The sequence below is a fragment of the Rhagoletis pomonella genome, unplaced genomic scaffold, assembly GCF_013731165.1.
Source record: "Rhagoletis pomonella isolate Grant_MI unplaced genomic scaffold, Rhpom_1.0 Rhpom_scaffold_00008, whole genome shotgun sequence".
Lineage (NCBI taxonomy): Eukaryota > Metazoa > Arthropoda > Insecta > Diptera > Tephritidae > Rhagoletis > Rhagoletis pomonella.
In genome coordinates this window covers 5505330-5520680 of record NW_023458562.1, presented here as the reverse complement: position 1 = coordinate 5520680, position 15351 = coordinate 5505330, and the positions used below count along the sequence as shown (strand labels likewise).

General features: G+C 37.1%; 1 protein-coding gene across 1 annotated transcript in view; it reads right to left on the bottom strand.

Moving 5' to 3' along the window:
* Positions 1-15351, bottom strand: part of LOC118745050 (photoreceptor-specific nuclear receptor) — a 321923-nt gene that overhangs the window by 153081 nt on the left and 153491 nt on the right. Inside the window, exon 3 of the mRNA XM_036478586.1 lies at positions 7714-7817. Coding sequence (XP_036334479.1) covers positions 7714-7817 — 104 coding nt within the window. The remainder of the gene's footprint in view (positions 1-7713; positions 7818-15351) is intronic.

The following is a 15351-nucleotide window of genomic DNA, read 5'->3' as shown; positions in this document are numbered from 1 at the left end:
TAAAAAAATAATCAAATAACTTTTTAATTATTTGATTATTTTTAATTGTTTGATTATCTTTAATCATTTCATTGTTTTTAATTATTTGATTATCTTCAATTATTTGATTATTTCGAAAATAGTCATTTTTAATTATTTTTCCAAATAGATGAAGCTGTGTTTGGCAAGCAAATTTTTATAAGTTAGTATTAAATAACTGAAACCAAATTCACTGTACGAGTAAATACTTGTACTGTAGTTTACAAGTAAGAAATCAATTCGCATAAGTACTTTCAAATGTCAACTGTCTTTGCGATTCATTAATACTTTTAGAGACGATTTTGTAGAGGACACATTGAAGAAGATTTTCCATATGTATGTATATTTTTTGCATGTTGACCGCTTGTTATTTTATGAATTGTGTATATACATACATATAATGAACTTAAAACTACAGTATATCATGAACTTAAAACTATATACAAAATGCCTTTTTCGGTCCCTGCTACCATTGAAAAGGATTCCTTGATGCAAGAACACTAAAAATATGTGTTTAAAACTTTTTAAAAAGTTCACCTTATACTGTTTCCAGGTAAAAAATTTAAAACAATTGAGAACCCGCTAATTTTAAGATGATTTGAAAGGTGAAGGCAACTTTTTTTTACCCAACGAAATTATATTTTCTCGATTTGTTTTTGTTCTCGAGAAATTACATTTTGTCAATATCTACACTGTGCGGTGTTTAACAATAACTTCCAATTTGCTAATTTCTTATATATCGTTCACACTACAGCATTAACCACAGAAATTACAATCCCAAACACTGTACAATATATTATTCACAAGTTGAAATAAAAAAAAACTAAAATAATCAAATAATTATATTAATCGTGTAATTTAAAAATATCAAAAACAATTTAAAATAATCAAATAATTATATTAATCATGCAATTTAAAAAAATCAAAAATGATTGAAAATAATGAAAAATAAAAAAAATAATTATGTAATTAAAATTAATTAATTTATTAATTAAATTTTTTTTTGAAAGTAATTAATTATTAATCATTAAAAAGGTGCAAATAATCGCATTTAATCATTAAATGGTTACCCAAAAAAAACATGCTTTAATTAATTATCATTATGAATCTTAATCATTATTTAACAGGTATGGTATAATTGCGAGTACGTACTCGCTTTAGCGGTTTACTATATACCCAAATAAAAGCTACAATATTTTGTGTACTCTATTGTATTAAACTGTCGAAGTCAAATAAAACCGGGCATGAATAAATCGTTTTGTACTTGGTAAAAGTTTGGTCATTTTCGAACTAGTTCGGTTTCAGTCAGGAAATTCTAGGTAAACTAGTATTTTTCCTGACTAGTTTGGGGTTTCACTGCAGAGTACTTATGAACAGCAACACTTGTACATCACTATGTAATCAAATATTTGCCCTAAAATTTACAGTTTTCTTTCAATATACCCTTAAAGTCGTCAATTTATCCTTTGAGTGTGCGAAAAGTGAAAAACGTGATTTAATATTTCAAATTTCCAAGCTATATCTGAGTTTTCTTTAAAAATATATTAAAAATGGCAATGGAACCTTCGTGTTCAAGTATTTAGGCAATACAAAGTGATTTTAGTTTTCTTTTACTATGGCTCTAAGTAGTTTATTTCATTTTTTATCGTAAGCGTAAAAATAAGGGGTTTTTGGCTTGGTTTGGTTTGAGAAGTAGGTGCGATCAAGCAAAAGTGTAATCATTTGCATATATGTACCTTGGACATTATAGTGTCATTCTGTAAAAAAAGAACAAAACCAAAAATAACAAGTGTCCACGTTCGTTGTTTGGTCAATTACTGTTTTTTATACCCTACATACGGCATAATTATTGGGTACATACGTATATTATCAAAAGTAGGCTAAATACTGTTTTGTTTCAAAGGCGAAACTTTGTTTTTGCATCTATCAAAGAAAGCATGTAGTATACAATCATGTACGTATCTGCTCAGATTTATGAAATAAAATTTGGGTTTATTAAATTTTAAAATAATAGATTAGAATGACGTAATTTACTAGTCCAATGACTTATAGGGTATATGTGAAACTGTAAAGAATGGTATATATTGCATATTTTTAGTGTTAATTATAATCTTTGTTATTGTTTATAGTGTTGCTATTTCTATTCATGAATGTCATGTGCAGTGAATAGAAATAATGATAGTGATGATATTTTTAACTAATATGGTTACGGGTAGACGGGTAAACCGAGAATAACCATATTTTTAAAGGCTCGTCAAAGCCTTTATGAAATAATGAAAAAATCTGACTACGATCAATTCAATGATAAATTTAACGCCGTAATGAATGATGAACGATGGAAATTTAAAAGAATTTTTGAGATATTTCATCTCTGAGTTCCAAATTCGTTGGAATAGGTCCTGCAGACACGAAGAACGTTTTTTTTTTTGTTCACGCAAGTAAGAGTTGGATTGAGTCCTCTACTGGTTTTCCGTCATCTATGGGACAGAGATAATATCCCACGCTTTGTTACCTATCGGTCAATTGTCAGAAGAAGCTCTAGAGGCGCGAAATAAAGATTTTAAGAGCTACGGAGAACATTTTTCTCGCAAATGCAACAGAAAAAAGACGAATGAAGATATATTCAATAGACTTCTGATTAGTTCCGACCCTGTTGTATCAAGTATGAGAAAACTACTCCCAAAAAAAATGCAGGATTTGCCGAAAGAAGCACAACAGTTGTTAATTATGCATGCATGCCTCATGCAGCGATGATGAAGATGTTGATAGTGATGACCAGGGAACAGATTATTAGGACCTAAAAACCTATAAAAAGGTAAAATAAAATAACGAAATAGGCTGGAAAAGGCAAAATAAAATAGGGAAAAAGGCAGGAAAAGGCACTAGATATTGCAAAAAGGCAAAACAAAATAGCGAAAAAGGCAGGAAAAGGCACTAGGGCTTGCAAAAAAAGCAAAATAAGGCACTAAAAAAATACAGAAAATACGAAGAACAATCAAAAAATACATTTATTTTAGAAATGTTTATATTACAAGTAAAAAGAGAAAAACTATGAACTAGTTTTATTACATGAAAAATTTGTAATTTGAATCTTTTTTATTTTATCCTTTCGAGTTTCTAACTCATAAAACTTTAATCTGTATAGTTGTAGTAACATTGAACCCCAAGATGCATTTTGAAATTTTCTGGCAGCATTTTCATTCGATTTTCGCGAAGAAAAGCCTTGAATGTACTAAATGTGCGCTTGACGTAAGTTGATACAAGTGTAGCCCAATTTAAATATGGAACGTTTGAAACGTTCATATTATCAGGAATAAGGGCGTTTTCCTCGTCCTTTTCAAATTTATCCACACCCCTTATTGTCTCCTAGCCTACGTTAGCTGAGAAAACGACTATGAATTTTTCCAACACCAATTTGGCAAGAGGTCCCTGCGCTTCTATAAGCCGCATGGGCATGTGTATATTTTTTAATTTTAAATGCTATAAACACTTTTTTAAAGGTAGAAAAGGCAAATATCTTAAAAAAGGCAAAAAAGGCAAATATCTTAAAAAAGGCAAAAAAAGGCAACATGAAATGTGTATATATGGAATCAGGGAAAGCTAAATCTTGGACATTCTTAATCGAATATACTCTATCGCTTTAGCAGAAAAAAAGGCAATTTCTATAAAGGTTATTATTATAAATTATAAAGGTTATAAAGGTTATAAAGATTATAAAGGTTATATATTCTAAATTACTTTCTAGGCTTAGCAAAAACATGTAGATAATTGTTGAAGAGAAAATTTGTACATTTCGTATTCATTATCATATAAAAAGTTTCCTAAAAAAGTGATGATGTGCGTGATGAAAATAGTAATGAAGATAATGATGATGATAATTATTATAATAATAGAATTGGTGTTTAACTTGTAATTAATGATGATTAGGATTTTAAAAAATTATCATTACTAATAAAAATTATTTATGGGAGTAACAACTAAATTTTAACTATTCTCGCTCTTTGGTAACTCCATAAAACCTACATAAAAAAATCCCACTAAACTATTTTCGGATTTGTTTTTTTTTTACTTCATTTGGTGCTAGTTATACAAATACTTCAAAATATTTTAAATGAAATATACGTATGAATTGATCTCCACGTTCAGGGTCGATTAGCCCACTGTGCGTCGGCGTCCATCCTAACAAACTGAGCCGCTGTATTTTAATTCGCTGTACTATGTCCATGTCGTTGAAGGCTCATATATATCTAATACTCCAAGAGCCGCCTAATCGGATTGACCATGCTTCTGCGCCATATACCTGCACGGGCCTAATGACTTACTTATAGAGGCGGTTTTCGTACGTCGGGAGAGGACGAAACGAGAAACGAAATTCTTTGCTGACTGTTTGTTTGATGACTGGAGATACTTCATCTTGTCTTCGTTTACCACTAGATCTATTCGTTTTGCCTCGTTATCAAACTTGGAGAAGGCAGACCAGACTTCGCGGTTTTCTTTACCGATGTTGTTGATGTCATTGGCATACGGCAGCAATTGCACGCTCTTGTAGAAAATTGTCCCTGAGCGGTTCATTTCTACACCTCTTATTATCTTCTACAACATCAGATTAAAGAAATCGCATGAAAGGGTGTCGCCCTGTCTGAAACTAGCTAGCGGGTATGGCGGGGTCGCCTTTCTTGTGGATTGGGCAGGGCATACTTAAATTCAAGTCGTCGGGCAAGCGTTTATCTTACCATGCTCGGCACAAGAGGTGAGCATGCACCTTATCAGCTTCCCGCCGCCGTACTTTAATAGCTCTGCTGGAAGGCTGTCAGCCCCAGCAGCTTTGTTGATTTTCAAGTCGATATTGCTATTCATACTTCGGCATAGTGAGGTGGTAGAACATCGATTCCGTCATCATCGACTGAGGATGTGAGCTTTCAGAGCTGCTCCCATTCAGTAGGGTGGAAAAGTGTTTGTCCTGGACGTCAGTCTTTAGATTGCCATTGTTCTTACAGAAGTTCGCTCTGGTCTTCAATCCTTCCGGAAGGCGGCTTACTCTCTGGTAAAATTTTCGGGCGTTTTTCCTGTCGGCCAGCATCTTAAGCTCTTCGTACTCACGTATTTCGGGCTCTCTGCTTATTGCGGTAAATGCGTCTCGCTTCCCTCTTCAGTTCTCTATAGCAGTCCAAATATAGCACGCGTTGCGCCCGATCGCAGTGTGGTCCTGTAGGCTGCATCTTTTTTTCTGCAGCTTCGTGGAATTCCTCATGGTACCAGTTGCTCTTTCGGCCTCGCTGAAATTCGACTGGTTCTTCGGCGGCGATAAGTACGTCCAAAACACTGGAAGCGTGCCTTCCGTCTATCACAACATGATCGATTTTGTTTCTGTTTTTTCGATCTGGAGACGACCACGTAGCTTTATGGATCTTTTTATGCTTGAACCTAGTACTGAATACTACCATGTTTCGGGCCCCGCCGAAGTCGACCAGCCTCAGTCCTTTGTCGGACGTTTCGTCGTGGGGAGGCTGCATTTTCAGACAGTGGTTCCCTTCCTTGCCTACCCTGGCATTTAAGTCGCCAAGCACGATCCATTCTGGTTGGCCCACTTATAGATATTACCTAGTGCACTCTACATTAGTTCACTTATCGTTGACAGGATTTTGCCAGAGTAGAGGGGATACTAAGCCCCCTTGAGGTGTGCCCCTGGTGGTTTTCCTTCTCAGAGATCCTGTGTGCTATTGAGCATGGAGTTAATCCATGCCACCGCAGGACGCTGAATGCCGTGCTCAGAGAGTGCCTTGCTTATCGCCTCCGATTGGACATTATTGAAGGCCCCTTCAATATAAAAGTCGCGTAATTTCTTTTTTCTGCTTTCTAGTTTACGTGATGTGATGCTCCAAAGGTATTACATTGAATTCCGATGGGCAAACAATAATTTTTTTCAACCTCTCACTCAAAATTGTTATAAAAAAAAAGAACTCGCGCTCTCACTCTTTATTGAACGCCATGTGTCTTTTTTACACTTTCACTATATACGTATATTAAATAAATTTTAAGTATACATTTTTCTCAGTGCTTTTACAATTTTTTGTTATTTTTCATTATATATTTTTTGTGTAAATTTGTACATCCTTCTGGAATGCCTGAGCTTCATATGGCAGTGTGTTTGCTTTGCCCAGTGTTGCCAGAAAAAGTTTCGTTTGGAGCTAAAACGGATTTTCTTCTAATTAATTTGTTTAACCCAGATCCAAGAGTTTATGGCGGAGTCTGCATTTTCCCGTGGAAAAACTATTTTTCTCGTGAGAGCGCTGTGAAAAGTTTCATTTTTATAACATCCCCCAATATTGACACAGCAGCGAAAATCATATTGGTACATTTTATTGAGCAAATTTTTGTGAATATTTTTATCTAACAAAACAAGCAAATATTTTAGATTTTTACTATCTTCTTAATTATTTAGTGTTAAAAATTACTATATAAGGGAAATCCATTGGAATTAAATCGGTGTATTTCGTGCGTATCTAGTGATTTTGCTTGTCAGCTGTTCAGACCAACTTTATTTGACAGTGTTGCCAAGTCAGAAAGCGAGTTTAAGTTAGATTCTCGGAAGAAAAATGGAAGAGTTTCATATCATGTCATCCTTGCGGGAATTACTGACCGGTATAGTTTATGTGCTCCCGCGAACTTTGTAGAAACTAAACGATTTACTGGACCATTTCCATTTGCTTACGCGCCATTTGTATTAGGAATGTAACTTTTCTAAATATTAATTGAAATAGAATAACATGAGAGTATCAAAAATAGCCTGAGGTCACCAAAGCCAAAGAAATTGTATTTAACACTTGTACAATGAAATTACAGATTTATAATTTTAATATATTACCAAATGCAAATTAAACTTGCTGAAGCTAGAATGTGCTAGATAATTTTGAGGAGAGCTGAAAGGAGCTAGGAGCTAAAGCCCAATTTTTGTAGCTAAATAAAAAAATAACGAGCTAAATCTAGCACCAAAAGTACCAAAATGGCAACACTGGCTTTGTCCTTCATATAAAGCTGAGGCACCTTCATATGAATTGTGTTTATATGTCAGGGCATACGGGACTGCGATACATTTTTTTTTAATCTAAAAGAAGGCGACCTTATATAAGTTGGTGTTACTAGATCAGCTAATTTTTTGTATTTGTGTGTTCCGCATCACGGCTTACAATGTCAAATTGAAATATGTACACTCTTATAGATTTTAACAGTTCACTCCGCAAAAGCAAAAACAAAAGACATGTAAATTTTTGTTTTTGAACTCCTGCTATAACCATATATTAGTTCGCCTTGATTTGAAGTGTAAATTTGTATTTGTGCCTAAACGTCAGGGCAAAACAAAAACGAATGCCATAAAAGTGCTTATGGAGCGAGCAGCTCTGCTTTAGATCCGATATTTTTCAGGTTTCGATACTACTTCCAAGTAAATGTATCGATATCACCATGTTATTGTTTCATCTCTACTCGCGTCTCGCTTCATTGTAAATGGGCCTTTAGACTTAATGAAATAATTTTACCGTATTTGGTAGAAATCGATAAAGCGATAACGAGATACACTTATGTAGTCATAAGTAGTCGGTGTTGTAATCTAAATTAACATAAATTTTGACATAAACCACATTGGTATGAGAGTATTAATATGTGTAATTATCTCGGATATTTTGTAATTATACTAACCATCCTTATTCATTCCCATTTGAAGGCACTTTTTAAGGCGGCACGCCTGACACTGATTTCTGTGGGCTTTGTCAACAATGCACCGTCCAGTTCCGGCCTGGCATCTGAAATATATGTATGCAGATACATATGCAGTCAAATATGTAATTATATGCGCAATATTTGTAGCCAGTTTCACGAAAGCAACTTAGTGAAAAATGAGTTTTTTTATTTGAATTTAAGTGTTGTATACAGTTCTCAAGAAAAACGAAAAATTCATGTCATGATGTACTAGAAATGGAAATAATTTTCTTCTATCAAAATTTCTTATATAATTATGCAGATCCCTAGAAAATTTTATTCTTATATTTATTTTTTTTAAGAAAATTTACATCGACATCAAAGTACTTTTTCAAGCAGCAGAACTGATGAAAAATATTCCCTGGTAATATTCTTGAGAAGTGCAGACATGAAAACTTACAGAAGGAGAATAATGATTTTTCATTTAAATTGCTGGTGAAACCGGCAGTTCAAATTCAATAAGTTATATGAAAAAATTGTATACATAAGTATTTGCTGTTTTATTTTTCTTATATTTGTATTCATAAATTTTATCTACGAAATGAAATATGGATTATACGAGTAATCATTACTTTTGATCAAATAAGAATGATTTTTGTTGAGCAAAAAATAAATTTTTATAATACTTTATCGTCATTATTAATCTGCAGAAAAAGATTCTAAAAGTAATGATTAGCTTTCATGTGGCGGTCGCTGTGTACTGGTTAGCAATGCGCAGGGCCTGGGTTCAAGCCCAATTTCCGACCAACGGCAAAAAATAAAACATAAACAAGTTTTTTCTAATAGCGGTCACTTTAGGCAGGTAATGCCAAACCTCCGAATATATTCTGCAAAGAAAAACAGCTTCTCATAAAAAAAATACAATCGCCGTTCGGATTCGGCGTAAAACTGTAGGTCGCTTCCCTTTGTGACCTATGTGTAAGTACCAATCTGCTATTATTATTTTTGATTTACATATATTATTTCACACACAAAGGTTGCCGGCACTGGTAAACAAAAAATGTTGCAAGAATTATATTAAAAGGGCTCTACTCAATATCGTTTTTAAACCCAAATCGCTTTACGCCTTTGTGAACACAAGGCGTAAGATTAAAATACTATTGCCGGCTTTTTACTGGTTTCTTCGAGTCAAACCATTCTGATAGTTCTGCAGCTACAGTCAAAGAGTAGAAATCTCAAATTTTTTCTATCACGTACTCTACAAGCTGTGTACACGGTATAGCCCAATCACTTTAGATCTTTTAGAAATTTTTTGACGCAGTTAGGTGTCTCCTGTTTAGGTGAACACAAAATGACATTTTTTTTCCCCCAATTGCGATATGGGAAATGTCCGCCATTTTGGATTGAGTGTTTTTTACGATTTGCGCGCGAATTTTGCATTAGATTTTCTCAACGAAAAAATTCCAGGAAGAAATTTTTTATGCAGTTTGGTATCTCCTGTTTAGGTGAACACAAAATGAAAATTTTTCCCCCAATTGCGATATGGGAAATGTCCTCCATCCGCCATCTTGGATTTTGTGTTTTTTGCGATTTGAGCGCGAATTTTGCACTCGATTTTTTCAACGAAAAAGTTCCAGGAAGAAATTTTTTGACGCAGTTTGGTGTCTCCTGTTTATGTAGATGAACACGAAAATAAAAGTTTTCCCCCAATTGCGATATGGGAAATATCCACCATCTTGGATTTTGTGTTTTTTACGATTTGCGTGCTAATTTTGCATTTCTCGCGAAAAAAGGTAGGGAACAAATTTTTAGAGAAATCGATTCCCTACAATTTTCATGTGCCTATCATTTTTTTAAACGATTATTTATTGCTAATAATATGCAAAAAATGCCCAAAATTGGGTAAGTGGCGCGGTTTTTTTGAATTTTGAGCAATTTCTATTTGAAATAAGTGGCACATTTAAATGTAAAAGTTGTAGAAGACAAAATTTCCAATTAACGCATTATTTATATGTTCGCGTACGACGTGTAGATCTCGACCAACAATGCGCTCAATGCAGCGGCAGGGGAAAGCTACTCAAAACTTTTTTCACAGTGTCTCGGAGGTCGTGTTTTTTTGCGCGTATTTGTAACCAACACCTATGGACTCACTTGGTTCTAGGCAATAGTCGGACAGAACTCGTCTAGTTGGTTCAAAAAGTTTAAAGAGTTCCTAGAAAAATAACAAAATAAGACCAAAATGCCGACGAAACTGATCGACCGGAGTTTAACCCAAAACGAAACGAAAAATCTTTAAATAATCAAAAATAAGAATTGCCTACGAGTCTCGTTGTTGCTGATTTTTTTCTCTAGCGCAGATGCAGTGGCTAAGCCCGCCCCCCATGGATTCTCAATGGCGATTAATTGAAAATCCCCTATCAACTTTCATCAAACCTTTCCGTTACCCTATCGCCAAGGAAAAATTTAAATTACTCCATTATAATATCCAAATTTATTACATCAAGAAAAGAGAAACATACTACATACTTAGATATAGGGGCTTGTAGATATTAATGTTTCTTTTGTACAACAGTTTTTGTTTCTTTTTTCTTTGTTTTTTTTTTGTTTTTGTGGTTATTTGTTTAATAAGTTACAAAGGGGCGGTTTCCTTTAATTTAATGTATAACGTTGCAATTAAAAAATAAGAAATGTCCAAGAACAAAAATTAAACAATGGCCGACTTAATAACTATTTATATGGGCACTCGCAAAAAGTTTAAATTCTAGTTTTTTTTTTTTTTTTTGTTTGATTATCTATGGTGAATGGTGAAACTAATCATTTATAAACAAATAGCAAAAAACAAGGGAGAGAGTGAGAGACAACGCTGGACTGTGGAAACACTTATGTATTTAGGTTTATAGTAAAACCCCAATCTCAGCTCAGGCACAGTGACAATCATAAGCGACAACGAAATATGTGCAGCACCTTCAATCATGCCAGAAGAAATCGACCGTTGTGCAAGAAACTGTAGCGTACAAGTAAGATGAGATGGTAATTTACTATTTATTTTTCTTTATTACTTACAAATTACAACTATAATATTTAATCGGATTATATTTTATGTGTGCTAGCTAGTTTGTATAACCCAAGACGTCCGCCTCGTGTCGCAGTCAAAAATCCAGAGAGCGAGAGAAACTTCCGCAAAGAAGAATCTGCCGCTGTCCATTTTCTATTAAATTCAGCACTAATTCAGCAAGCAGCTGTCAGCTGTTTTTTGGTGGTTGCCACAGTAGCCCCCCCGAAGTGGGTTGGAGTTATACTCCGAGCTACTGATTTCGCTGTTTCCGCTTATGTGTTCGAGGATTACGTGGCAATCGATTACTGCTGGTTGTTGGCGCTGGTGATGCATTGCTTCGTTGTTTTGTTTAGTTGGCGGAGATTCCGTCGTATTTTCAGTGAACGCGGGTTTGAGTCGCTCGGTGGAGATTGTAGTCGAACGTCCCTCCACGTTGACCCGAAAAACGAGGTCGCTGATTCGTTCGAGGACTTCGTATGGGCCCCTATATGGTGGTTCAAGGGGTTTCTTCGTTTCGTCCACTCTAATGAAAACATGTATTGATGTACTAAGAGCAGTGGCGGATTTAAATATTTGCCGCCCCTAGGCAATTCATAACTTGCCGCCCTTTTTTCACGAAAAAAAAAAATATATATATATATCAAATATGATTGTTATTGTCAGTGCTTTATTACAATATAGTTCGTTAATAATGAAATACATAACGGAATTAACAAATTCGACATCAGCATGGATAAGGTATTCAACAAAAACCCTCTTTCAAACACTTCTTTTTCACAGTTCTTTACGTCTTGATTTTGCCACTGCCTAATTTGACATACGACGGAAGCTGACCTTCAGATTATTCACGTTATGATACACTTATGAAAAACTGGTGGGCTTGGAATCAAGAATTTTCTCGAAAATGCACGCTCGTTTTTCGGCAGTGTTGTCAAGTGTGGTAACCTTTTAGATGATTCTCGTTCTCGGGGCAGCGTGTCGGCTGTTTCTTTGCGTCACGCGCAGGCGCGCCGTCAGGTTTCTAAGCCGCGTGAATGAAAGTTAAATGGAAATTTCAACGACTGCTATACTAAGGAAAAATTCGCAGCGTAATTCTAATTTTGAATTGTATTGAATGAGATGAATCATTAATAATATTTTACAGACACAAACACAATTTCAAGTGCAGCTGAATCCAAATAAATTTTTTTCTTTTAATTTAGCTGTCTTAAATTTTGCCGCCCCTTAATTCTGCCGCCCTAGGCTTCAGCCTATGTTGCCTGTACGATAAATCCGCCACTGACTAAGAGTCCTATGTGTGAATGCACGCGATTTCGTATGATGAGCGGTAGGTGCAGAGCGTACCGTACGCATGAATTCGCGAAAATTCTGTACAAAACATTGTGCTAGAGGCCCCTTTTCTTCGCCGATGAAGTAATCGCCTGGAAGGCGTAGTGTTGTACCGTACAGCATTTCCGCGACGCTGGCTTTAATGTCCTCTTTAAAACTGGTTCGTAGGCCGAGCAGTACGACTGGAAGAATTTTGACCCAGTTTTGTGTAGAGTGGCACATGATGGCAGATTTAAGTGAACGATGCCATCGTTCAACTATACCATTTGCAGCTGGATGGTATACGGTCGTCCTTATTCGGTTGCAGCCAATAAGTTTCGTAAATGCAGCAAAAAATTTGGATTCGAATTGCGTTCCTCTGTCGCTGGTTACGGTTGCTGGTGCTCCAAATCGGCTGACCCAGCCGTTGAAAAATGCGTTGGTTATAGTTTCGGTTTGTATATCCCTGAGCGGTATCGCTTCCGGCCATCGTGTGTAACGATCGATGATTGTGCAACTGATCGAAAAACTTGCGACGTAATTTCATAGGTACATATGGCCGTATAGTCCCGGTTGAGGTATCACAAAATATCTTCGTACCTTCGCTGTCGACATCCACTTGCCTAAGCTTCAGTGATGTGGTAGTTGATTGAAGGAGGTGTTTTAGCTCTTCATCTTCAGACTGTTGTTCAACGATCTCTTTCGCAGTTGTGCTGACAGGTAAGCTGAGTTTATTTACTCTGGAAAAGGCATCAGCGACGATGTTTTGTTTTCCCGGTATGTGAATTATTTGTGTCGTAAATTGGCTAATGAACTGTAGTTGGCGTTGCTGGCGTAGTGAAGCTTTGTGCGAGCACTGCGAGAAAGCGAATGTGAGAGGTCGGTGATCGGTTAAAATTGTAATGTCTCTACCTTCTAGCAAATGTCTGAAAAATTTAATGCCTTTGAATATGGCAAGCAGCTCGCGGTCATACGCGCTGTAATTTGTTTCCGTTTTATTAAGTTTGCTGGTATAGAACCCTAGCGGCTGTCTTTCGTTGTTCAGGAGCTGGTCTAATGCAGCGCCAACTGATTGGTCTGATGCGTCGCAGCGCAGCGTGAGTGGTACGTCCGGTGAAGGGTATGCAAGCTGCACAGCGTTAGTCAATAGTTGTTTGCAGCTTTCGAATGCCTCGGTAGTTGACTTATCCCAAACGATTTTGGTTTTGTTGTTTTTGCGCGCGCCGGCAGTGAGGGCGACAAGTGGTGCATGGGCTTCGGCTGCGCCGGGCATATTTAGCCTATAAAAATTCCATGACCCTAGGAATCTGCGCAGTTCGGAAATTGTTTGGGGCTTCGGGTAAAGGCGAATGGCTTCGCAGCGTTCGTTTGTCGGTTTAGTACCTTGGCTATTAATCGTGTGGCCTAGGTATATTACTTCAGGTTGTGCAAACCTACACTTCTCCAATTTAAAGGAAAGACCATGCCATTTGAGACGCTCCAAAACAGTGCTTAGGTGTTGTTTGTGTTCTTCCATGGACGACGAGGCGATTAGGATGTCGTCTATATAGACGTGACAATAATCGAGATCTCGGAAAATGAAGTCCATGAGGCGCTGAAAAGTCTGCGCGGCGTTGCACAAACCGAAGGTCATTACGTTAAATTGAAAAGACCGAAGGGTGTTATAACCGCAGTTTTGGGCCGATACTCTGGTGCGACCGGGATCTGATAGTATGCGCGGTCAAGGTCGAGCGTCGTAAATACTGAACAAGCGTGCAGCGAGAATGTAAAATCTCGCAAATGTGGTATTGGGTATCGGTCGGGTGTAGTGACCTTATTAAGGCGATAGTCGCCACATGCGCGCCAGGTACCATCTTTCTTTTTTACTAAATGGAGGGGGCTTGCCCATTCACTGTCAGAGGGTGTGCAAATTCCTTGCTGTAACATAAAATTAAATTCGCGTTTCGCTGCTATTAATTTTTCACCGGCAAGTCTCCGAGCTCGCTCGGCCACGGGTGTACCGTGTGTGTTTATATGGTGGCGAATATTATGTCTGGGAGTCTGATGCTTGGCGCGTTTCGTGATACCGTCGAATTGCTTTACCGTCTGGTACACCGGGTTATGTATCGAAATCGACCCTATATCTGGTTCCCGAATAGATGCAGAATTTGGCTGTTGGCATGAGGGCAGTGGTGTTTCGAGGAGCTGTTGCTTTGCGAAGGTATTAGTGCTGATCGCTGGCGATTTCAGCAGTTTGCCGTTTCGCAGGTCGACTAGCAAACCATTTCTTTTGATAAAGTCTGCGCCAAGGATTGGGTGCTCGACATTTGCGATTGTAAACTCCCAGGTAAATGTGCGACCAAGCCCGATATCGATTTCTATTGTTTTAGAACCGTATGTGGGTATTGTCGAACCGTTTGCTGCAAACAGTACGAGTTTAGTTCTTGCAGGGCTTGATTTCACCTCTGGAAATGCTCTCCTTGGTAGAACCGAGATGGTCGGCGCCAGTATCTACGAGGAATGTGATGTTGTTTTTGAAGTCTGTGATTCGCAGGCGGGATGTGAAGGGACCTTCGGTGGTACCTACTAAGATTTCTGAAGGTCTTCCTAGTTTCCCGAATTGTTTTGGCTGTTATTAAATTCGCAAGGTTGACGGCATTTTCAAGCTTGGCTGCCAAAACGAAGGTGATAGTAACATAGTTTGTCGTTGGACGAGACGCCAACTCCGACCTTCGAACTGTTAATTTTCTTCGAAAGCGCATGTATTTCTGCCCTTAGCTCATCGATACTGTTTTGCTGTGAAATTGTTACGACAGGTTTCATCGGCGGTTCGCTGTTGGTTTTATCTGTTTTATGTATCGCCATGATGCTACTCTCAGCGTCGAATATTTTATCTGCTTGCAGAGCCAGCGTGGTTAGGTCTTGTGGTGCGCTGAATTTCGATTTGAACATGCCCAATAAAAACCTGCATTTGCATGAGATTCCGATCCCTAGTCATGACTTTACCATACGTCTCCGTTTCGCTTGCCAAATAGCTCGTAGATTTTTTATTTTTATGTGTAACGAAATCTGCTTCTGCTTCTAATAATAACGAGCTTGAAGTATCTTCCCCTTCCCCCCCTTGAAGTGGTGGTATCGTCGTCTTAGCCTCCAATGCCTTCCTTACCATCAATTAGTAACGCAGTAACTCAACCCCTTCCGCCGGTACTCGAGTCTGATACAAGGAAACTGATTGAGGTTTCACCAAGAAAGCCAATATAAAGGTTTACTTCTCATCAAAAATTAAAACTGTCGAC